At 39.3% G+C, this 24,333-nt stretch overlaps 2 protein-coding genes across 4 annotated transcripts in view; one reads left to right on the forward strand and one right to left on the reverse strand.

Moving 5' to 3' along the window:
* Window positions 1-24,333, reverse strand: part of krz (kurtz) — a 375,871-nt gene that overhangs the window by 165,707 nt on the left and 185,831 nt on the right. The window lies entirely within an intron of this gene.
* On the forward strand, window positions 11,230-12,723 carry LOC135697586 (trypsin 5G1-like). The gene has a single exon (XM_065217368.1). It carries the CDS (start codon window positions 11,429-11,431, stop codon window positions 12,221-12,223), a length of 795 nt encoding a protein of 264 aa, XP_065073440.1. The 5' UTR covers window positions 11,230-11,428; the 3' UTR covers window positions 12,224-12,723.

Genomic DNA, 24,333 nt, shown 5'->3' on the forward strand with positions numbered 1-24,333 from the left:
CCGAATTACACGGTACGTTTTTAACGATTTCTCGACAACGATACAACCTATCGACTTGATTTCAATCGCATTATCCGTTTCAAGCAATAGGTAATCGAATGGCATATTTTGAAAAAATCACAATTTTTGGTGTAAATACAGAAATCTTTAAAATATGTCTATATGGACCATAGCATGCTATAATTACAAATGACATCAAAATCCGATTTTTTAAAAACATTTAAGCATGTGAAAAATCAAAATCTCGTAGGTTTTTTTACACGGTACATATCCCCCGTGTAAAAAAAGACCTGAGTGTATACTCTATGCTCAGGTAAGCTGAGAGCTAAGACCATTTACAACCCAACAAGATCCTCGATCGAGCCCGTTGAAGCTTGCTTCTTTTCTTTTCCTTGATTTGATTTCCGTCGACGTTTTCCGTACTGAGTACCAATGCTACCGATGCTAGAGAAGCCATCCGACCATTCAAATCCATTTTTTTTAAATAAAAAAAAATAACCCTTGAGAGATAATGATAAAATTTTGTCAGCAATTTGGATAATCAATAGGTTAATTTCTAACATCCACTTCCTCACACAGTACTCATTTTTCTGCCACGATTTTTTTGGAAACCCACCGTGGAATAAGTTAAATTTCGGGATGTGAAAGATTGAACATAGAAATTTTTTAGGAAATCTTGAAATTGAAAAAAAAAAATGAGACACAGGGAAAAATGTTCCAAGTCTTGGACAAATTTGTCAATTTTAAGACAAGCAATTTTAAAAGTTATATATTCGAGAACTTCTGAAAAACTTCAAACATAGACAAATATTCACATATCTAGAACCTAGACAACTGTTCTGGATCGTAGTCTAAGAAAAGTTATCATTAGGTATTCTGGAACGAGGAAAATTTTCCCGAAAAATATCGATCTCCAAAAAAGTTGTAAGATTCTGGTATACATTTTAGAGATATTGGACATTTTTTGTGTAATGCTGGCACTTAGTAATTCGCGATCTTTAATTCAAACAAGTTAAGGGGAGGTTCATTTGGATTCGACCGAAAATCGTGCTAACATTGCGAATTTTTTGTCGGAAAACGAAAAGACATACAAAGTTGTGCTATTGAGTTTTTTTGCGTTATACATGATGACTACAAAATGTTTTTTTTTTTATTTTTGAAAAATTCAAAATGGCGGATTCGTTGGCCTCTGCGCACGAAACAATGTCCCCTGCTGTCAATTGTAGGGCCTTCCGTGGTAAACTGAAATAAGAAACTGTCATATATTATGCAAATACATAAAATTTCCTACGGCATATACCTAACCTAAACAAATTTTTAACGAAAAAAAACAAACTTTTTGGACATAAAAAAAATATTTTTTCTCTTTTTTTTACTTTGATCTCGTTTAAAAATTATAAAAAAAAACATTTTTCATGCCAATAATAGGTATAAGCCGTAAAGAAAAGTATTCACTTTAAAACTATGTTTGAATGAGTTAGTTTTCATTTTATGTAAAAAAAATAGATTTTTTCGACAAAATCTAAATGAACCTCCCCTTAAGAAAGTGTTGAATAATTTACGATATGTAAGAATGTAAGTTCACAGTCCGAGAAAAATTTAATGTTTCTAAAATACAGAAAAGATTTCATGATTTTAGACATAGAATTTGAAGATAGACATAGAAGATTTATCGAAATTCAGGTCTTTGAAAAAAATTCTAGCGCTTGTAAACTTTCCTAGACCATTTTTCAACATGTTGGCTTGGAAAACTTTCAAGATGACAAAGAGATATCGGAACCAGAGTTTATATTTTTGTTTTTCGAAACCTCAGAAAATTTGTGATGAAGATCATAGACAATGGAAAAATGGTATAATCTATTTTTTATTGAAGATAACGGATTTGAAACAAATGCACTCTGGCCATTCTATTGAAGAATTTAAAAACATGTTCTTTTTTTCGTTTTCTTTCAGTTGTCTAGTCTAGTTTTCCCAGGTTAATTGAAACAGTTAAATATGGTAAAACACCCCAAGTACCATCACAAGTTTTATCGCATGATAAAACCCAAATCCTTACTTGAAGCATAGATTATTATTTTGCTTAATTGTTGACCCTAAAGAAAACAGTACACAGCAAAAAAATAATTTTGATATCACGTCAAAGTGGATGCACTACAATCATGTCGAAAATATGGTGTAATATTACTTGCTAAAAAGGACAAAATTATCATTAATACAATGCATGAACTGACATTACGCTGCTTTTACTGCATTTGTTTATTTATGTGGTCATAAAAATTACATGAAATTTTCGACATGATTGTAGTGCATCCACTTTGATGTGATATCAAAATTATTTTTTTGCTGTGTATGTAATTTGTAGTAAGGTCAAAATATGTTATTCTCAATTGGGTATTGAAATTGAGAAGAGAAATGCAAGGAAATTCCAATGATGGTTTTTGAAATAATCTTAAAAGAATCTTTTCAGGATTCCAAAAGGATGATATCTCTACATTAATCATCTCATGACTTTTTTTTTTTGTAGATTTTTTTTGATGTCAAACACTTGCATAACAAGCATGATCGGAGTTGGCAAGGAGTTTGAGATGGCATGAATCTGCTCCTCTATCTTGAAGTAGCTTCGTAACAGGATATGTCTCGCTCAGCTTTTATACTAGAACTACTTCACTCGGAAAACTGTAGCAAGACTACTATAAAATCAAAGTTGTTACTTGGGATAAGTATATATGATCTTTCCCGGTGCAATTTGGGTTTGCTGCATTTTTCCGGTAAATCCGAATTCCCGGTTTTCCTGGTTAGATGGACACCCTGATCGACCCATCAATTCATGGACCGGAGACCAACGGCTTTACTTCCCTTCCGAATTGATTGAACCCAGGCCCTTTGGAGTGAGAGGCAGTCACGTTTACCACTACAGCATCTAATCTTTCTTTCTAAAAATAAAACGATATTACGAACAACAAGCTTCGTCTTACTTTTACAATTAATTCTCAGTTCGATAGAATTTTCATTTTTTGCATGAATAAAGAAAGCGTAAGAGCTAAATTGTAGATGTTAGTGTGAGAGCATTGGATGCTATTTTTAAAAAAAGTCTCAAGATTTTTTTTTTTTCACGGAAGGGGGAAAGCAGGGTTAATGGCACAAGAACTCGCTCAAACAGTAGAAGCGGATTGATCCAACACAAAGCTCACCCCACTCTCCCATGCGAATAAAATGAAAACTAGATCCAAACACAATCCGTTGAAGTGTGACCGCAGTAGCCATCGTTCATTCCATATTGCATGGGTGTGGGTCGAGATTTTACGGACTCGATTGAGGCACATTTTGCTCTGTTCACAACAAGAAAAATTGCAAGGAGCATAGCGACGGAAAGTTGATAGTTCAAGTATCGTTTCATAAGTGAACCTAACAGGATGAACCTACTGAATTATTATTTTTTACTTTTAGGCATTGACACGATGTTGGATTGACATTCTGACACTGGAAAGTGGACACATTAAATCGCTCGGGACCCGCCCTCGAAACACAAAAAAGTTTTTTTTTAGGCTAAGTTTGCAAAAAGTTTCGTGGAAGGTAATGTCATGGTAACATTTGCGTCAGATTGGGGAACAGAGCAGTTCTTAAGTTTGCACTTAACGCAGGGCTGGTAGTAGGTATGTGGTATAATAGTAGTGACGTTATTGACAAGAATGACGAAAGTAGTGACTTTAACGCAATAAAAATGTGACCAATAGTGACATTTATTGATCGCAAAGATATAGTTTCAATCTTCTGTTGGTTGCGATTGCCACCCATCATGCGCATGTTTCTTTCTTCTTGAAAATAAAACAAATGGATTAAGGATCTCATACATTTGAAGCTCAATTTCCTCACTCTGCACTCTTTTGTCCACCTTTATTTTTTTTACATTAGATGCAGATCGCGAATTGGTGATTGGATCGCAAAATTGAGGCACAAAGAAAAATGTTCAGTCACGGATTTAGACTAATTTTCAAAATTTTAGGACAGTTAATTGTAAAGAACTAGGGTATGGATGAAGCGATCCGTTTAGCGACGTGAAAAGCTGCAGTCTAGAATTAAATGTACATCTAAGTTAGCCACGAGGACTTGAATAAAATTATCGTTCTCTTCTTGGCAGTCGCTATAACTCACTGGTCGTGTTTTTAATTTACTATCCCACGAATAGAATCATCTGTATCACCCCAAACGTAGATACAAATTCAACTCTAGGACCTAGACAACTTTCCTAGATCGCAGTCTAAGAAAAAATCGCATTATTATGGAGCAAGGAAAATTTTCCAAAAAAAAAGATCACGGTCATAAAATAAAAATTTGGATGCGCCTAGGACTTAAAATTACGATCGTGAAAAATTAGGGATTTAGGTATTAATTTCAGAGTTTTGGACTATTTTTGTTTATTGCTTGGAATTTGAGATCTCTTGGAAAAAGGAATCGAGAAAATTGTGTGAACTGGAATAATGTTCTATATTTTGAACATATAGCATGTAAGTTCACAGTGACCAATTTAAATGCGGCTTGAACATAGAAAACATTTTATGATCTTAAACATTAATTTAAAAAAAAACTTGTCTTGGACATTGCTGTTTCCGGATTAGCAGATTATTAGCCCGATACTCAGGATTCTGTGACATGATTTTTTTTCTCGATGATTTACAAATACTAAAGCTACCGGGTCACAAAGACTTTTAAAATGAATGGCCTTTGTAAAAATGTTGAGTGCTTTAAAATTATCCAACACGAATTTTCAAAATCATAGGTTTGGAAAACTATCAAGATCATGGAGTAAAATAGTCAGAATATTTAGTCTAAAATTTATTATCGAAAACTCAGAAAATTTATGATTGACAATTTCGAGATCACAGGAAAAAAAAATCATAATCTGGACAAATTTTGAAATAACGGGTTTGAATATCTATATCACAAAATTGAATAGAAAATAATCAAAATATAAGTGATCCCGTAAAAATCAATTGGATTCCCGTTTCCGTTGTCTTCTTGTCAAACTTTACACACGGATTTATAATTATTATTTCTAATACAAATTTGCTAACAAATCAAGCTGTGATTTGATGTGAGTTTTTTTAAGTCAAACTCTTTACTCTCTTGGTCTTAAAAAAGTGACTTAAGTGGAGAAATAGTGACTTTAGTGACTTTTTGATGAAAAAAAGTAACTTTTTAGTGACTGACTTGACCATTTTTCCAAGTATTTACATTAGGGTGGGTTCCCAATTGCTCTACATAATTGGAAACATTGTCATGAAAACATCAAACTTTTTGTACATTGAAGTACTTTATTAGAAAATTCATCAGGCATCCCCTTTGATCCCCCTATGAATTGTATATCTAACAGGTATAAGTTGCTGAACGAAATTACGTTGAGTTAAGCTACTAATACCTGTCGTCTTGGACAAAATTTCTTAAAATGACTTCCTCTAGAATGTTTTCATAGATGTTCATCAATTTTGACAAAACTTAAAAAAGTTTTTTTTTTATCTGAGTGTGTATAACCCCTCTTAAGCAAAAATGTTCACCTCTCAAATAAAGTACTCAAAAAATAAAGAAACATTCTACAGCACATCAAAATGCTACACTCAATAGTTGCGTCGCAAATAGCCATGTCCCACATTTTGAGTTCGTCCCACTGTGCGGCCATTATAGTTTGTGTTTTGACGGCAGGTGCCGCTAGTGACGCTTTGAAATTATATTCGGATTAGGACGTATGCGTGATTGCCTTTGAGTTCATTTCGTTCATCTTGAAGGAGAGAATGAACGCTTTTTCTCTCACTTGAATCATAACGCACTTTTTCTCTGATTGTGGCAGGTTTCGCGCATTGATCATGTGCTGAAGATTTATCCGACGGAATCGACTAACGGTTGTGAGTATAAACAGCTCACATGGTAAGCAGGCTCCGCGAATTCAAGAAAGTCGGCGAGCTAGTATGCCGGTTCGATTCTTGTTACGCGGTGAACTGCTTTTTTTTTTGCTGGGGAAATTTCTTAGAAAATATTTTTTTGCGCAGAGTATGCAAAAACGGAGGAACTTAGGATGTTAATTTAAATGCATATATACCATACATGTTTTACACTGCGCTGTCCTCTGTGAACAATTTACGGAGAACGGATTAATCTTCGTTGCCGATAGAAATAACCGCAAACAACAGCAGTGGCACCTAATGGAAAATTAATAATTTCCGATGCAAAGCTTCAAAATAATTATTCGGTAAAAGCGCAACAAAACTAAACATGTGTGAAGAAAAATTAGCTCAGATGGTACGGCGACAGGGGTCATTCCAAAGAACTGTTAGTAGCATGGATTCAAATCTCGTTTTAGAAAAAAAAACGAAAATATTTTTTTTTTAAATGTGCTCCTAGGACAAGTCCTGGAGCTGTGATGTGGTATTAGTGAATGTATCAAATTGATCTTAGGAGAATATCTCAATAGTTGTCGGAATCATAGTGCAATGTTATGAAATGTGATTATGGTTATGAGCCTTCGTCCCATGTACAATTAAGAATGACAAGAAAGCTCAAATCTGTTGCTGTGTAATTTCAATTGGTATCAAATTGATCTTAAGAGAATATCTCAATAGTTGACTTTAATACATGTCTCGATGATGCTAGAAATCGGAATCGTAGCGAAATATTATGAAATGGGATTATGGTTATAAGCCTTCTTCCCATGTACAATTAATCTCACAATGACAAGAAAGCTCAAATCTGTTGCTGTGTAATTTCAATTTGTTAACAATTCAATATTAATTGATGTATTCTAAAAGTTCCTTCTGTGAATGTAAATTTGACAATACATTCTTAAGAGCAACCTTGCAACATAGTGAAGCCGCGCAACAAAACGAGCTTCAACAAAACTTCCAATCGAAAGCTTTAAGTTTACTATTGGGCGCAAGCGCAACTGTTTCCCTAAATATTTTCCACTGAAGTCGACTGAGCTGCGCTTGAAATGTGGGAAGTTATTTTTTCTTATATCCGAAAAGTCCTTTAAATTGCCTGTTATCACGGCATCTAAAATTCAGATTCAAGGAAATTTCAACAGAATCAGTAATAATGTTGAGGTGTCCGGCAAAATCAAGAAATCTCAGATAAGGTTCAGTGGAAATCCTAGCCAAGTGACTAGGGTAGAGAACTACTCCGGCATAATTCTTTAATCTGTAAATCTAAATCTTATCTAACGGTATGTGGAATGGAAACGTTCAATTTTCTGTTAAAACCAAGGTAAAAGTGCGTTTTGCTAAATATGACGGAAATTTGATCTTAACCCTATATGGTCGCAAGTGTGTTTCCTACCAAGTCATGACATTGGGTTTCCTATGGTATATTAACACTCTGTGACACCACAAGCACAAGAGAGATTCTTCGGAATTCTCGTCTGCATGTCCAACCTGTTCATGCAACAGGTAATTAATTTTATCAAATCGTATGTATGTACATGTTTGATTGTTTTACTAAACCGTTACATTTTGTGAAAGATAGGAAAACACCATCTTCAGCAAACAGCCATAGCGTGTTCACCTTCGCGAATGAACCAAGAAGGTGAAACGCTCAGTTGTCGTTGGTTAAATTTCCGATGTTATAATTTGCCTAAAGGTAGGGTTAACTACCCCATTTCCAGCCTATTAAGCACACCCGCATTTAGTCTTTCTTAATCTAGCGCAGTTTAGCACCAAACGGAATTTTATTATTACTGATGGCTTCCAAACTTATTTACCTTCCCGTACGTACGATAAGATTTTATAAAGAGAAACCAATCGTTGAGATATTGTCAAAAGTCTAACCCTGCTTCTTGACGCCAAACTCGGCCTACGGATTCTAAACTCGGCCTAACGCATTGAAACGCCAATGAATTCACTTCGGCCTATCGGATGAAGATAAAAAATTGATTCGATCGGAGCGCTTCCTTTGTTTTTCGGAATAATGGGTGCAAACGCGTTCTCATTGACTTCGTTCGGTAGTTTATTAACTAAAGTATCGTACTAAATGCATAATTGATTTGTTAACTCTGAAATCATGGATTTATTTTAAGTTTTCTGCTCAATAGGCCAACAATGGGCGATTAGGCCAAAGTAGTTCTCTACTCTATGAACCAGCAAATCGATATTACAATTCGCCTAAAGGTATACTCATTCATCGCCGAACTATTCTGCGATCAAAAGAATGAAGAGAGGAAGACAGTTGTCTTATCTACGTTCAGCTTCGACATCATCCATTTCGTCTCGAACGCTGAGCCGGCCAAGAAGCACTGGTCTCGTTGTACGACACTATTGTTTGTTTGTTTTTCTGTGCAATTTAAAAAAAACACAATCGACCGCATTACGGAAAGTGGTCTGATTTTAATCACTTATAACTCTATCGATAGCGGATGGATTTTAATTCTAAACTAGCCAATCGATTGGAAATTTTTCTACCAATCTGCTAAAATAAACACTATCAATTTTCAATAGGTCACTATGGAAAATTACACAAATGTCCAGCAGTTGCAATGGTGATCAAAATTATCACCGATTGCCTGGAAAAAGCACTTTCCCTAACACAGATTTCAAAATGGAATTCCATCCGGTCACCGTTCGTGGTGGTGTCCGGTCGGTCGTCATCAGCAGCAGCAGTGCTTTCGGCGGGTGGTGTTGAACATTGTTTTCCAGTACACAACGAAAGGCAGGAAGGAAGAAGCCGCACCGCTACTGATCAGATTCATTAGCGCTTAGTGAGTCGCTGTGGGCCATCTATGCCAACAAACAGCTCGCCAGCCTCAAATGTGTTGAACATTCTAATTTGTGTTTAGCATATGTTTGACAAAACGGTCCTTTTCAGGACCACCATACATTTTTTAAAGTGGACATTTGTCAAGGTCATCAATCGGATTTTTTCCTTTATTTAACGTCGGTCTCTCGTAATCTAGTGCCAATCACCGACGGACATCGATTGCCATCCATTGGCGGCTATGGAATGTGCAGGAAAGCAGCTTCCACATCTGCGTAGAATATCGCACCCATTCAACACACATGGGCCGGGACCAACGGCTTTACTTTCCTTCCGAAGGAAAACGTGACCAGAGATTTTTATGCCGCAGAAGTAATTAATCCCACCGACCTCGACTGGGATTGAACCCAGACTCATTGGGATGAGAAAGCAGTCACGCTTACCACTACACCACCGGCGCCAGCTCATCTATAGGATGTCAGTTCCCATAAGTTTAAATCTAACATACCATGTATTTTTAAGCCAACATTGGGGGTGCAATTTCTAAAATCAAAGCCGGTCGCGGCATTTTTAATTCTTAATACGTCAATCGATAGGAAATTTTTGTACGAATCTGTTAAAATTAAGACTTTATCAATTTTTAATAGGTCATTATTGAAAATTGCACGAATGTGCAACTGTTGCTATGATAATTAAAACTATCGCCGATTGCCTGCGAAAAGCGCTTTCCCTAACACAGATTGCAAAATCGAATTGCATCCAGTCTCGCCGAACGGTGTTTATTCAATCACTGCGTGTTGTGAGTGGTGGTGTACGGTCGTCATCAACAGCAGCAGCAGCAGCAGTGCTTTCGGCACGTGGCGTTTTTCATTTTTCTCCAGTACACAATGAAAGGCTCCCCGCAAGCAGCTAGCTATCAAGGGCTACCCTCAATCACCGAAGACGGAGGAAGAAGCTGCACCGCTACTGATCGGATTCAGTTGTTCGTCAAAATTAAATAAAAAATTAATTACTTTATTCGTACAGGCTCAATCGAATAAACTTTACAGAGCCAAGTTATCATTTTCTTTATACATTATAAATGTCTTAAATCTAAAATTAAAGGATTTGATCGATTACTCGCGGTCTTCTCGAGGTTAGTGGATGACAATTGTTTGGATCGGGAGAGGGAAAAGGAGACTTGGAATATGATTTATGATTCAAAAATTTAACTAAAATTTTCTAAATATAAACTTAATCTTATCGACGTTATATCAATTCTGTAATTATAAAATTATTACAGAAACAAATATACAAAAAAATAACATACACACACACACACAGAATACAAACTAAACACAAGGTTAATCAAACTTACAATTTATGGTTAATATTCTTAAAGAAAACATATATGAGTTGCATAAACTCCAGATCGCGTCTAGCTAAAATATCCCGAACTGGGACATTAGGTTGTCTACCTCGAGCCCGAAGGGAATTGTACAACTCGGATCTGACTCCACGGTGCTCAGCACATGATGTGATCATCACCATAAATTATTGTTGTTTAAGAGTTAATTTCATTGAACGTTCGCTCGCCTTGCCAAACGTGTGTGGTCAAATGCGTAACAGTATTGAAGTGATAGATACAAATTCTCGCAATGACCGAATACCACATGACCTTTTCAATTAACCGGAAACACTTAGAATTAAGGTAATGTTTTCTCCCGAAGCAAAAACATCTCAAATTTATATGATTGATTGCGAATATCTCGCGATTGGAAAATTTTAGCAAAAAATTGCTCCAATAAATTTTCGCTTTTTCTTAATTATCTATTCAAAATCTAAATCCATCCAAAAATTACGTGCGTTTTGTGCTCGAAAATGTGTAATTTTGTCATCAGAAAACGAGGCGTTTCCGTGATGGGAAAAAGTGGTTTACCGAGCACGTAATCCTACTGTCGTGTCTTTGATACAACCTCTTACGTTTTTCTTCTTCGTTTTTTTTTTCTTTTTTTAGTATTACTCTTTAGTAGAGTGAAGGGTATGAATATTTACGCTCATTGTTCTCTAATCAAAAGAAGCGCTCCTAGAGTATCCCCTTTTTCTACGTTTATCCGTAGGACGCAGAAAATCTAAGGGACTGTTCATTATCTACGTAGACAGGTTTTTTTTTGGGATTCTTGACTTCCCCTCCCCCTGCGTAGACAATTGTCCATACAATTTTTTTTTAAATTTATATGGCCTGTGAGTAATTGTCAACCCCCCCTCCCCCTCCCCCTAAACTGTCTACGTAGTTTATGAACAGCCCCAATGGCGTTTCAATGCGTTAGAACGGAATTGAAACTCGTACAACGAATTTAGATCAAGAAGCAGTATTAGATTTCAAACAATATATCAACAATTTGTGACTCTTTTTCAAATCCAACGGTACCTATGGAAAGGTGAATCAATTTAGAAGTCATATTTGACAGAAATATTCCAATTTTTGTCTAAACTCGTTCAGAAAAGAGAGGTAAAGCGCGGGCTGTGCTTAGTAGGACGGAAATTAGATCAAAAACCCTACACTTATTTTTCCGACTTCATCACTGTTGGTAATTCATCACTTTTTGTAATGCAGCTGTACCTCGTTAAATACAATCAGTAATAGGTAAACAATGTCGTGATGCCTGGCAAGAACTCAATTTCTAACTAGTTCAGTTTTCCATTTCAAAAGACTATGATCTCGTTGTACGCTATTCTTCCGACTATAATCGGCATCCATCTCATCGGGACTACTTTCGCCTACCTGGTCCAATCCGATGGTCGCATAATCGGTGGCTTCTTGGTTGACATTACGGAAGTACCCTTCCAAGTGGCACTGTTGAAAGGCGATCGACACTTATGCGGCGGTGTCATCATCGATGACCGGTGGATCCTAACGGCAGCCCATTGCGTTCAGCCGCAACCGAATGTTACGCTGAGTGGACTAAAGATTCGGATTGCTTCCAACTTCCAAGCCAAGGGTGGTGAAGTGATTGATGTTTTCACCTGTCGAGTTCATCCGAAGTTTGACGTTCGTCGAGCGGATTACGACGTAGCACTATTAAAACTGGAGAAGAAACTGAATTTGACGGATGCGTTTTATGCGGTAGATCTTCCGAAGTCGTTGGAACCAGTTGAAGATGGGACGTGTCTACAGCTTTCCGGTTGGGGACTGACGATGACCGAACTGGAATCTCGTGAAATCCTACGAGCAGTGCAGATTCCAGCCGTTAATCAGGACGAATGTCGTAAGGCGTACAAGGGCTTCGCTTTCCAGATAACCGATCGGATGCTTTGTGCCGGATATGTCGACGGTCAACTTGCTTACCAGGGGGATTCCGGAGGACCACTGGTGGATGAGCGGAAACTTGTCGGGATAACGTCCTGGGGTGGGAAGAATGCGAAATACTGTCGGAAAGCTCGGTGTGCTGGGGTGTATGCAAGGGTGGCGTACGTTCGCAAGTGGATTCATGCCGAAACGGGGATCTAAAATTTATGACAGTAACAACCTTGATTAAATTCCATCACAAGTGACTGCCCACTCTCTGGAACCTGGTCTTCCTTCGTCAAAACAAAAGTAGGGGTGAAGTCATGCACGAAAGTTGACCCCTTTTTGCTCTCTTAAAATAAATCTGTCTGTTCCAATTTGCACAAGCTGCCAGTTTTCACTAGGTTGCCCCACTCCGAAATTGCTTTTAACCTGTGCTGGAGATGTCATCGGTGTCTAACTGTCTGCATGAAAAGGGAGCAATTTTCGGTGCCACCGTTTTTCTGATGTGTAGCTGTTCTGGTGTTACGTACATGAGGATATATGACGTGGAAAGTAGATCAATGACTCTCCCCGTGGAGATAAAGGCAAAGAATGATGATATGTTTTGTTTTTCCCTGTTATAGCACACTGGCATCCAACAACTCTTTGCAGATGCAAGAAAATCGCTGTCGAGGAGGAAGCTGCATCTACACGCTGGAAATGGATTTCTCCCCTTCGCATTGCTCCGCCGTCGCTTTCATGTAAAAGTTTTCTCCAGGACTCATAAGAGCAGCGAAAATGTTTTTATGCGTTCGTTCGCAGTTCCATTGACACAGAAAACTGTTTGTGTGAGCCAAAGCACTCGGGGACACAAAGAAAGCAAATTGAGGCAATCCGAAGTATGCATGCGGGACATCTTCCAACGTCGACGTGGAGAATCCGGTACCGGGGAGAAGTGATATGGGAAGGCAATAACTTCATAACTTTAGCTACGAAGTTATGAAAAATCTGCAGTCACACATGTGCATTTCAAATCAACAAACCGTATACCATTGTCATTCTCTGGTTTCCACTGGATGATAGTATTGATCTTTTTCCCCCCTCTTCATGATGTGCTGGATTGCGTGGAATGCTTCCTATATCTGTTTGCTTTGTTAGATTCTGCTTCCGAACAGAAAATTGAATCGATTGTAGGAGCAACTGGCGGCAGAACAATGCGAATCAGGAGAACTCGTTAGTAGAGGATTATGATTGTTTTTGCCAGATCATTGGTTATCGGAATGAAGAAATGTGGAAAAACTCTTCTTTGTCTTTATTATGTCCCTATACTGGAACTTTTACGCTGGCCCTCAACTTAGTGTGTTCTTTGCGCACTTCCACAGGTTTTAATTGAGAGCTTTCTAAGCCTGTGCGGGTTTTGCATTAATATTAATGTGTGGCAAGTACAATCATACTCCATGCCCAGGTAAGTCGTGAATTTATCAACCCCAAAAATTTCTAGACCAGACTGGTAATCGAACCTAGCCGCCTCCAGCATGGTCTTGCTAGCAGCGCCTTTACCGACTGAGCTAAGGGAGACCCCAAAGGTGGGAAATAACCATGCTAATTTGCAGATTAACGGATGTTATTTTGCAAACTGTATACGTTCATCTTATTTCAATAAGTTTGATTTTTTTAGCGGTGCCGGTAGGGTAGTGGTAAGCGCCGCCGGGATTTCCTGAGGCATAACATCTCTGATCACGCTAGAGAAGTAAAGCCGTTGGGCCCGGTTCATGAGTTGATGGGTCCAATAGGTAGGGTCCAGGTGTGGGAGCTGCCTGGCGTCGGTAGCATTGGTGCTCAGCACGGAAAAAAAGATCGACGGTAAACAAATCAAGGAAAAAAAATAGTTTGATTTTACTAAGCTCGTAACTGTCTTAGCATCCCGTGGTGTGGATGTCGAAAACGGATGTATGAACTGACAAAAACATATGACTTCCTTTGCCGTTTTTGCATTGTTTTGAATCATCTCTGTGGGTTTTCATTCCTTTGAAAATTGAACCACTCCCAAGAAATAGGGGCCTCCCTTAGCTCAGTCGGTAAAGGCGCAGCTACAAAGCAAGACCATGCTGGAGGTGGCTGGGTTCAATTCCCGGTCCGGTCTGGAAATTTTTCGGGTTGGAAAATTTTTCGACTTCCCTGGGCATAGCAGTATGATTGGACTTGCCACACAACTATACCAATGCAAAAATGGTACAGGCATCGAAAGCTCTCAATTAATAACTGTGGAAGTGCATCCAGAACACTAAGTTGAGAGCACGCAATAAGCTAATATGTGATATGCGATAAGCTTGAAATGCGAAGAAGAAGAAGAACAAGAAACATTGGAACAGTTCCACGCCAAATGACGAAAACTCAACCTTCTCCGATCCGCATGAAACTTTTAACTTTTATAATTGTGCAATGGTTAACATTTTTTTTTTGTTTCATCTTGTAAAATTTGGCGTCTTTGAAATTTATCAAAAAATTATAGCACGGAAACGGTACTTCTGATCGACATGTCGAAAATTAAAATAAATAAAACAGTTTTTGTCTTTTTTCCCACAGAGACATTATTTTTCTCTACAACTTTGTTTCAAACGTCATTTCGATTACAAATTCCGTTTCCGAACAACATTTTTTGAAACATGGCAATGGCGCCATTTTGAAAACTTTGAAAAAAAAGCAGGACTGTTACAAGATTTTTAAAATGTGATCCGTGACTTCAAATATTAATCCTCGACAGATGAAAAACTGTTTTCATTGCTTAAAAACACCATTTGTATTACTGCTAAATGGCATTTCAAGCTTATTGCTTATAGCATATTAGCTATTTGCTTGCCCTCAACTTAGTGTTTTTGAAGCAATTCCACATGTTAATTGAGAGCTTTCTGCCTGTACACTCCTATACCCAACCCGAGGAAGTCGAGAAATTTTTCATCCCGAAAAATTAATAGACCGAACGGGAATTGAACCCACCTTCCTCCAGCATAGCCTTTCTTCCTAGCAGCACTTTTACCGACTGAGCTAAAGGATTATGGATTGTATTCTTTGAAAAAATAATTTAAACAATAACAATGTATAATCTTCAGTTATTTATGTTCTTGGTAGGATAAATTCTGACTAGTAAACATAATAAAACTCATTATGATATTCTAATGAATAAAAGCGGCATAGCTTTTCTGAAACATTATTTTAAAACATTTATGCATTTTCATTTGAAATGCAAATTAACTTGAAAATGATTAACATCCAATTACCATGCATTACATTCAGGGTGGCAAGTGAATTTCCATTTTGAAATTCCTGGTTTTTTCCTGGTTTTCCTGGTCAATGATTTAATAAATACATGGATTTTAAAACCAGGAAAAACAATTTTTATTAATAAATAAATAAAGTGAATCCCTGTACCATTATTCTTCGCGCAATGCGGAATTTCACACACCAACACAGGCATTAAGGTTCTTGAGAATGCCCGTGAAATCTTTGTCTGATTGTTTGCTGTAAAGAAGCTAGTAGGGAGCCGCACTACTTCGTCGTATCATGGCGCCTATTTTCGTTCTCACTCATATTTTTTGCAAAAACATCTTTGCTTACAAGATTAATTACGATTGACACTGAAACATTTGCCATAACCCGTAAAATGAGCGATTTTAGGAGTGTCTAATGTCTGAAATTTAGAAATCTATAAGCCCCTAAATCTTGAGATTTTTGTTGTTGAAACTGCGGTTTTTTTTTAACTTTATTATTGAGATTTTTAGCCAACGGGCTATTTTATCTCAAGGTGAAATTGCGAAGTGTGATATGAATGAGGACCCTTCGAACAAACCTTTGTTTCTAACAATTTTACGTATTTCCAGTTTGTTTAAATTTTCCGCAAATTGTCAACGATTAAGGATCTTATTTAGCGGAATTTTGATTATAACATGATTTCAAAATCATATGATTAAAAGAAAGTCCCTAAAGTTCGTAGAACTTCCCTGAAGCGTTAAGGTCTTTCCTGAAGGGTTCATTGAAGTTTGTATTGCCTGAAATTCATGGGACTTCCCCAAAGTTCGAAGGACTTTTTTTTGAAGATCTTAGGACTTCCCCGAGGTTCGGAGTTTTTTTTAAATTCATGAGAATTTCTTAAATATCGTAGAAGTACCACGAAGATCGTAGAAATTCTCAGAAGTTCGTAAAACTTCCTTCAAGTTCGAAGAACTTTCTCGAAGATCTGAGGACTTCCCTGAAGTTTGAAGGACTTAACTGAATATATAAGGACCCTAAATTTAGAAGAGCTTCCCTGAAGTTCATAAGGCTTTAAATATCGAAGGGTTTTTCCAAATGTTTGTGGTCCTTAATTTCTTGGAAATTCCCTGAAGTTTGGAGAGCTCCTATGAATTTCGTATGACTACCCGAGTTCAATCGACTTCTCGGAAGTTCGAGGAACTTTTTTGAGCTTGAAGAACTGTGTTAAGTTCAGAGGACTTCCCAAGAGTATTGAAGACTTCTCTGAAGCTCGGAAAAAATCCATAAGTGTCATAGGATTATCCTTAAGTTTTAAGCAATGCCTAAATGTCGTAGAAGTTACATTACATCTGTAGAAAATTCTGTAAATATCGTAGTTATTTCCCAAGGATTAAAGGACTTCCCTGAAGTTCGTAAGACTTCTCTGAAATTTGTAGAACTTCTCTGAAGGTTCGAAGAGATTTCCTGACCGTTGTAGGTCATCACAGCAGTTCACAGGATTTTCCTGAAACTTGTAAGACTTTCCCGAATTTTGTAGAACTTGCATGAAGTTCGAAGGCCTTATCTGAAGTTTTTAGAAATACAATTTTTTATTGAACATGTGTAACAGGTACTTCAAAGTAGTTACGCATCGGCACTGCTTAAGTCTGCTATCAATTAAGCACAAATCATACATGCAATTGATTCAAGAAAAAAATTAAATACAAAATATATTTACTAAATTTTCAGGGTAAATTTTGTTCATCAGTGTTTAGTTGTGTGAAAGATTTAGCTTGAACAAAATGGTTAGTTTTGACATGATTATAAAAAGAAACATTGACATACATACAATTTAAAACCTATTTCAATTAAACAAACAAGATTATTTTCCTGGTGGACTTATGACATTCCTGGTTTTTCCCGGTTTTTCCTGGTGAAAATAAATTCCCGACTTTTTCCCGGTTTTTCTGGTTCAGTTGCCACCCTGTAAATTTAATTCGAGGTTAGATTTTTAAGAAAAATTAATAGTTCTTGAATTCCGAGGATATTTCTAACAAAATGTTGATGAAAACTTCAAAGGAATTCTGAGGAGTATTCCAAGGATATTCCGGTGAAAACGTTCAGAAAACTTAAAAGAGATTTCCAATGAAATTATGCGGCGGATTTCAAAGAATCAATGCGAATTCTGAGCAGAACTTAAAAGAAATTCCTATGGTAATTTCAGGAGAATACTGATTGCATGCTAAGGAGAACTTCTAGTGATTTTTCAAGAAGAATTTGTCAGGGAATTGCTAGAAATATTAATAATATAAGGAGCATAGCAGAGTTTTTTTTTTTCCTTTTGATTTGTTTTCCGTGCTGAGCACCAATGCTACCGACGCCAGGGAGGCAGCTACCACACCTGGACCCTACCTATCGACCCATCAAACTCATGAACCGGGGACCAACGGCTTTACTTCTGGGGTGAGAGGAAATCACGCTTACCACTACACCACCGGCGCCGCTATATAGCAGAGTTAATTCATAGAATTTATGAAAGAATTCAATTTTTCCACAATTGGACACAGAAAAAGGTCAAGATTCAAGGCTAGGGAAAAAAAATTGAAATCCTGAGGCTTTGATTTTTTAGATTTCATGAAAATTATATGATCGTGGATTTAGAAAAATCTTCGTGGTCTAAGGTGTTTTATTTAAATTTAAATATTCTGTACGTGGACGTCCACGTACATAATATTTAAATTTAAATAAAACACCTTAGACCACGAAGATTTTTCTAAATTAGTGAACGTGGAAATTTTTCAATTTTAAAAACTGGCAAACATATTTGTAACGTCGAACACGAAATTTAAGGTTGCAAACTTGAAATAAATCAAATGGCTAAGACTTCATTCTTCTAATTCTGGGATTTTGAAACTTTGAAAACTTTCTAGATATCATGGTGACCAGTGAATTCCAATTAGCAATTTTACGGTTTTTCCCGATGTTTGCCCGTAATTTTTGAAATTTTTCCGGTTGTGCGATATACATTAAAATTAAGCATAAACCCGAAAGGATCAATAGGTTAAATGGGTCATTACTAAGACAGTAGAATTTTTCCTGAGTTGAATTCGCATCGGTGATCGAATTCTTCAAAATGTGTCTATATTTTAACATCCCTGAAAATTTAATCAAAAAAACGTTACACGATTTTATAAGAATATTCTCGAACATTTCCTTTTCAATATTTTCTCAGTGTTTATTTCAGAAATCTTCTAAAATAAGATTGAGATTCTCTATGAGAGTCCCTAAAAAAATATTTATTGTAGTCTAGAAATTCTCTGCAGATATCCATAAAAAACACATGAAATTCATCCTTAGACTTTCATCAAATTTTAAATCTTTTTCTAGAAATTTAATGAATATCCCTGCTGTAATTAAATTCAAAATTCGCTTTAATACTCAGTTGAACAACTGGGTCGCCGGGACTTTCGAATGGGGTCATGGGGATATCGCCTCCTCGATGGAACGCAGACACCGGTCAACCGGTTTTCGGGCGTCTCCGGAAGGACACCGTAGTCGACAGTGGAGTCGACACAGTGTTGGAACTGATCCCTGCTGACGCGATGGTAGTTGCGCCCACATCGGCCACCACCGGATAGTGGTCCGAACTCAGCTCCTGATGGGTCACAGGTTGCGAGATATTGTCACCCATGTTGCTGACGAAGATGTCGATAGTGGAGCGTACGCCAGACCGGCTCAAGCGGGTGGGAGAGTCCGGCGCTATCATGGTGTAGGGAGCCTCTTGTAGGTCTTCGTTCAGGATTGTGCCGTTTTGGTTGCCTCGACTGTTGCCCCAAGCCTGGTGTGTGGCGATCAGGTCGCCAGCGATGATGTACTTCTCACGGCGTCGAGTTAGTCTGATGATGTCTCTTCAGGTCTGCTGCCGACCCGTCCCTGATGGTGACTTGTTTGGGACAGTAGGCCGCAATGATGGTAATAGGGCCGACAGGAGTGGAGACTTCCACACCCACCGCTTCGATCATTTTCAGCTGGATACTCGATAGCAGTCGACAACCAATATTTCTCCTTAATGCGATAGCCACTCCTCCTCCGCAGGAGCTGGTCCGGGCTAGCCTTACGAGCCGAAAATCGCGGAGGTGAACATTTATCTCCGGCTTCAGGTTGTGTATCGGTGATGACGGCGATGTCAATGGTATATTCATTGAGGAAATCAACGAACTCAATGATTTTGCTCTTGAGCGAGCAAGCGTTCCAGTTGACTATTTGGATGGCTTCACGGTCCATACTTTTGCACGAGGGACATAACTGCACGAAGCTGTTCAGGTAGTGTCTTGGTGGTGAGCAAGATTATGATCACCTCAGTCACGAGGATCACTAGTTCGTCGCTTGTGAGTGGAGAATTGTCTTCTGACTCACCTGACACAGCACGGGCGTACGATAATTCCGGGGCAGTAGAGCCATGGCTCTGCTGGGCCGTAGCGGCAGTGAGGCGATGCTGAACTGTATGGTGGCGGGGACCCGCTTGATCTGATGTTGGATTTGCAACGAGGCGCTGGTTTAGTGGAAGCGGTGCTAGGTTCGTTACCATACGACGAGCCTGAAGTTCTGGAAACGTGTCCATGTTGACAGTAGGAGCACGATTATTACGGTGTCAACCAGGTTGGTTCCTCGTGGAAGCCTGTTGCCCAGCACATTTGCTACAAGGAACCTTCATGTGACAATTCTTCGTACCGTGCCCAAATGCCAGACAATTAGTGCACTGTGTCACATCACCGCAGAGCAGCCACACGGTGGAGTCCTTATCGAAGTGCACCAGGTACAACTGGTCCCGGAATGCACTGGTTTCATCACGGGAAAAATGTTGATTGGTTGCAGATGAAGGAGCTCCAATTCCGGTTTAATCTCCGCAACAGGGAGATTTGGAAGACCACGGATCACCATTTTCAGTGGTTTACTTCCAGGGACGTCGTGAGTGTAGGACCCAAACCGGTTCAGCTGAAGAAAAGTGCCAACAGCGTTGTAGTCCGCCAGCGACGAGCACAAGATTTTGATCCCCGTGCTGCACAGTCGTGGTTAACAGTGGGGGCACTTTTTCCCGTTTCTCAACTGGATCTATATCTGCTTCTTCGGGAAGTGCCGAGAACGGATTACTCTGAAGCAACCTTTCCGTGTGGTTGCTGGCACCAGCTTTCTTACGAGGCTTTTCCGAGGCATCTTGAACGGATGCGGTTGCATCCAAACTTTGGCGACTTTAGTTTTTTCAACGGGTGAGTGGAGGCATTCAATTGTTGCTCCACTACCGCCGATTTAGCGACTGCCACAAGAGAGGCAAGAACTGACGACACGTTGCTAGCCAAAGCGAAAACTTGCGACGGGTACCACGACCAAACGACCGACTTAAAACACCGAACGACTCGAGAAGGCGAGCGAAAAGAAAATCGGACTGTACAGCTTAGCTTGATGGTCAAACAGAGAATGACATGAGTTGAGGCATAAAAGCAGCGCTGTTTTATAAATTTTCAGATTCAAACAGCACGATGTGCAACCAAATGGTACTCGATTATGACGACTGGGTTTGGGGAGAACGTTTATTCCATGATTTAGGGAAAATTGAAAAAGCGTTTATTGTAGCAGATTATGAGAGCTATTTCCAATCAATTGCTGTATTTGAATTTTATTTTTTTTTTTTTTTTTTTTTTTATAATGCGTTTATTTTTCCAGGCTCATTTGCCGTAGCTTTGCGGAGCCGATATTCATCGTTTGGGTACAAAATTACTTAAAACTAACGTTAGTAAAGCGGGGGCCGATTACTCGCGGCTTTCTCGAGGTTAGGGGTAACAAATTGTAACAAACGGGTGGCAGGGTAGGGATTGAGAACACAAGGTTTTTGAGAGCAATGTGCTCTTGATCTAGAACTAAGCGACATACTGGAGAAAAAGACAAACATGGGGGTACACCGATGGAGACCTAGCAACTTGAGAGAACACAAGATGACACTAACTACTAAATCCTCAGATCGATCCGTTTTAAAAACACATAAATTAAATTAAAATAATCGAGATCTCGGCTCGCCAAGATGTCTCTAACGGGCCGCATAGGTTGTTTTCCTCGGGCCCTGAGGGATGCGGATAACTCGGATCTAGCAACACAATGTAGGGTGCATGACCAAAGTACGTGGTCGATATCGTGATAGCCACTACCACAAGCGCACAAATTGCTGCCTGCGAGCCCGATTCGGAAGAAATGCGAGTCTAACGAGTAGTGATTGGACATGAGCCTTGACATGACACGTATAAAGTCACGGCTCATGTCCAATCCTTTGAACCATGGCTTGTTCGACACCTGTGGGAGAATAGAATGTAACCATCTTCCCAGATCACTCTCATTCCATTTTTGTTGCCAGTTGGTGAGGACGTGCTGACGGGTAATTGAAAAAAATTCCGCAAAGGCGATTTGTCGATCAAAAATATCGCCTTCCATAGCGCCCACCTTAGCTAGCGAGTCCGCTTTCTCATTACCCGGAATTGAGCAATGAGATGGGACCCAAACTAAGGTGATAGTATAGGAGCAGTTAGATAAAGTACTCAATTTAGCTCGGATTTCGGTCAGGAAATACGAGGAGTGCTTCATCGGCCTCATTGATCGAATAGCCTCCAACGAGCTAAGGCTATCAGTAAAAATAAAATAGTGATCAGATGGTAGTGAGGCAATTTGCTCTACTGCGTAAAATATGGCTGCTAGTTCCGCAACGTATACGGAACAGGGTTTTTGCAGTTGATATGAGGCGCTATGAAATTCGTTGAATACTCCAAATCCAGTGGAAGCGTTTATAGTTGACCCATCTGTGAAAAAACTCTTATTGTTACTAACATGGTGGTACTTGTTTGCAAAAATTAAGGGAACAACCATCGACCGATGGTGATCTGGTATTCCACGGATTTCTTGCAACATGGTCAGATCAAAATTTACAGAGGAACTATAAAAGTCTTGGAGGCAAACACGAGAGGAATTGAATGAAGAAGGGCCAATCTCCAGCGTCATGTACTCGTAATAGAGACTCATGAATCTTGTTTGAGGATTTCTGTCGAGCAGCTTCTCAAAATTTTCTATTACCAATGGGTTCATTACTTCACAACGGATAAGAAACCGGAAGGACAGTTCCGCGAAACGATCTGTCAGTGGGAGAACACCCGCGAGTACTTCGAGGCTCATCGTATGCGTCGAGTGCATACAGCCAAGCGCGATTCGGAGGCAACGGTATTGAACCCGTTGCAGCTTCAGGATATGTGTTTTCGCCGCGGATTGAAAACAGAAGCTACCGTACTCTAGAACCGACAAGATGGTTGTTCGATACAACCTGATCAGATCTTCCGGGTGTGCTCCCCACCAAGTTCCAGTAATTGTACGAAGAAAATTGATTCTTTGTTGGCATTTTTGTTTCACATACGCAATATGTTTTCCCCACGTGCTTTTGGAATCGAACCAGACACCTAAATACTTGAAAGATATACTTTGAGTGATTGTTCTACCCTTTAGTTGAAGCTGTAACTGTGCAGGGTGATGCTTCCTAGAAAAAACAACCAACTCAGTTTTCTCCGGAGAGAATTCGATACCCAGCTTCATTGCCCAAGTAGACAAATTGTCTAAGGTATCTTGCAATGGTCCTTGCAGGTCCGGTGCACTTGGCCCTATAACGGACACAACCCCGTCATCTGCAAGCTGCCTAAGCGAGCAATTTTCATCAAGACAACCATCAATGTCTTTTACATAAAAATTATAAAGAAGGGGGCTTAAACATGAACCCTGGGGGAGACCCATGTAACTAATTCGTGAAATTGTCGAGTTTTCATGAGAGAAGCTCATATATTTCTCAAACAACAAGTTGCTCAAATAGTTGTTCATAATTGGTGAAAGCCCACTATCGTGGAGTTTATCCGAAAGGACATCGATACAAACAGAATCAAAAGCCCCCTTAATGTCCAAGAAAACTGAACCCATTTGCTGTTTTTGCGCATAGGCCAGTTGAATTTCAGTTGAAAGCAACGCAAGACAGTCGCTCGTTCCTTTGCCTCTCCGAAATCCAAATTGCGTATCTGAGAGTAAACCATTCGACTCGACCCATTTGTCTAGACGAAAAAGAATCATTTTCTCCAACAATTTCCGTATACAGGACAGCATCGCGATGGGACGGTACGAGTTATAATCCGACGCGGGTTTACCGGGTTTTCGAATGGCGATAACTCTTACTTCCCTCCAATCATCCGGAACAATGTTGTGCTCCAAAAATTGATTGAATAAGTTCAACAAGCGTCTCTTCGTGACGTCTGGGAGATTTTTGAGCAAGTTGAACTTGATTCTATCCATTCCTGGAGCTGAGTTGTTACATGAAAGGAGAGCAAGTGAGAATTCCACCATCGAAAACGGGGAATCTACTTCGTTATTACCCGACGGACGATCACGAACGTTGGTTTGAACCGGTACCGAATCCGGGCAAACTTTCCGCGCGAAGCTGAAAATCCATCTGTCCGAGTACTCCTTGTCTTCATTAATCGGTGATGACGCGTTTCGCATTCTCCTGCCGACATTCCAGAGTGTTCTCATGGAAGTCTCTCGCGACAAACCATCGACGAACCGACGCCAGTATCCGCGTTTTTTTGCTTTAATTAAGTCCTTAAAGGTTTTCTCGAGGTCGGTGTACCGCTCGAAATCCCCGACCTTACCGTGTTTGCGGAAGCGTTTAAACGCGGCGGACTTCTCGCTGTTCGCGTCGGTGCAATCCTTATCCCACCACGGGGTGGGAGGTCGCTTGCGGACGGAAACACCCGGAACACGTTTCGTCTGTGCTCGCAGCGCACAATCGATGATGACACGCGCGAGAAAGGAGTACTCGTCCAGCGGAGGAAGTACGTCAACCGATTGACTGGCATCAAGAACCGCGGACGCGAATTTTCGCCAGTCAATGTTTTTCGTAAGATCGTACGCGATGTCGACCGAGCGAAGATGAACCATTGGTAATAGAAATTTTGATTGGCAAATGGTCACTACCGTAGGGATCTTGAATTACTTTCCACGAGCAATCCAACGATAGTGAACTCGAACAAAGTGAGAGGTCTAATCTGCTT

This window comes from Ochlerotatus camptorhynchus, unplaced genomic scaffold (genome assembly GCF_037179485.1).
Source record: "Ochlerotatus camptorhynchus isolate MF236.1 unplaced genomic scaffold, CSIRO-AGI_Acam_v1.1 ptg000077l, whole genome shotgun sequence".
Classification (NCBI taxonomy): Eukaryota; Metazoa; Arthropoda; class Insecta; order Diptera; family Culicidae; genus Ochlerotatus; species Ochlerotatus camptorhynchus.

Bases quoted from the DNA above. Each gene is read 5' to 3' on its own strand.
- LOC135697586 (XM_065217368.1), top strand. From the start codon at position 11,429: ATGATCTCGTTGTACGCTATTCTTCCGACTATAATCGGCATCCATCTC.